Source organism: Condylura cristata, unplaced genomic scaffold (genome assembly GCF_000260355.1).
Source record: "Condylura cristata isolate star-nosed mole 26May11 unplaced genomic scaffold, ConCri1.0 scaffold00058, whole genome shotgun sequence".
Classification (NCBI taxonomy): Eukaryota; Metazoa; Chordata; class Mammalia; order Eulipotyphla; family Talpidae; genus Condylura; species Condylura cristata.
In genome coordinates, this window is record NW_004567159.1 from 635,431 (window position 1) to 636,405 (window position 975).

General features: G+C 71.6%; 1 protein-coding gene across 1 annotated transcript in view; it reads right to left on the reverse strand.

The window, feature by feature from the left end:
- PLCH2 (phospholipase C, eta 2) overlaps window positions 1-946 on the reverse strand; it is a 46,488-nt gene extending 45,542 nt beyond the window's left edge. Inside the window, exons 1-2 of the mRNA XM_012734528.1 lie at window positions 884-946; window positions 686-776 (exon numbers count right to left, since the gene is read on the reverse strand). Of these exons, the coding sequence (XP_012589982.1) occupies window positions 686-776; window positions 884-946 (154 nt within the window). The remainder of the gene's footprint in view (window positions 1-685; window positions 777-883) is intronic.
- Window positions 947-975: the final 29 nt, after the last annotated feature.

Below are 975 nucleotides of genomic sequence, written 5' to 3' on the forward strand. Positions count from 1 at the left end.
GCCCCCCGCCAGCCTCAGCCGCCCTGCGACAGGCGCGGTGTGATCGCCTTTGGCGCTGGAGGACGGCTGCGTGCGCGCAGATGTCACGCGCCAGCAACTGGGAGTCCAAGAAGCTGCTGGGAATTAGACTGGGCCCGAGCCCGCCCGCGTGCCGCCCAGGAGGGCCACACACGTGCGGTGGGCGCCCCGAGGGCCCCGGCTCCGCCTGGTGTCTGGGGTGGGCAGCCAAGTCCCGACAGATGGTGGACAGGCTGGGGCTGGGCTGGGGCCGCTACCCAGGCGACATGCCTCCCTGGACATCTGCTGCCCAAGACCAGCCGCACGCCACCTTCCAAGAGCACAGTCCCCGGGGAGGCCGGGCCGCCCTGGCCAGGCCCTGGCCGGCCCCGCCGCCCCCAGCCCCAGGCCGCGTGGGCCCCTGGCAGAATTGCTCACAACTGTGTATTTTTGCTCTGGGGCAAAAGAAACAAAGCACAGAAGACGCCCGGCTCAGTGAGTCACGGAGTCAGAGGCGCGGCCCCCCGCACCCAAGGGCGGGACCGGACGCGCCTGCCCCAACGGCCCCGGCTTCAGGTGTCCAGACAGCCTGAGGCCCCCGAGTGACCCCCAGGCGGCCCAGCACACGGAGAGCTGACCCCACGGGCCCTCCTGCCCTCAGGCCGGGGCACCGCCAACCCCCGCCAACCCCCGTCCCCAGAGCAGCAAGTGGCCAGTCTCGGTGGCCCTGGGTCCACGCACTTGACCGCTGGCGTCAGGGCGGCCGAGCAGGGCAGAGCCTGAGTGCGAGGCGGGGACGCGTGAGCCCCTGTTGCGGCACGGCCGGGAGGACGGTCAGTGAGCGCCACCGAGTGGAGGCCAGGTCCGGGCGGGCAGGGCCGCGCACCTTCTCCAGCTTGGAAAGCGCGAGGGAGTAGCTGTCCTTGGCCCGGAACTGCATGAACCGCATGTTGGACGGGTGGGTCAGCTCCGTGGTGA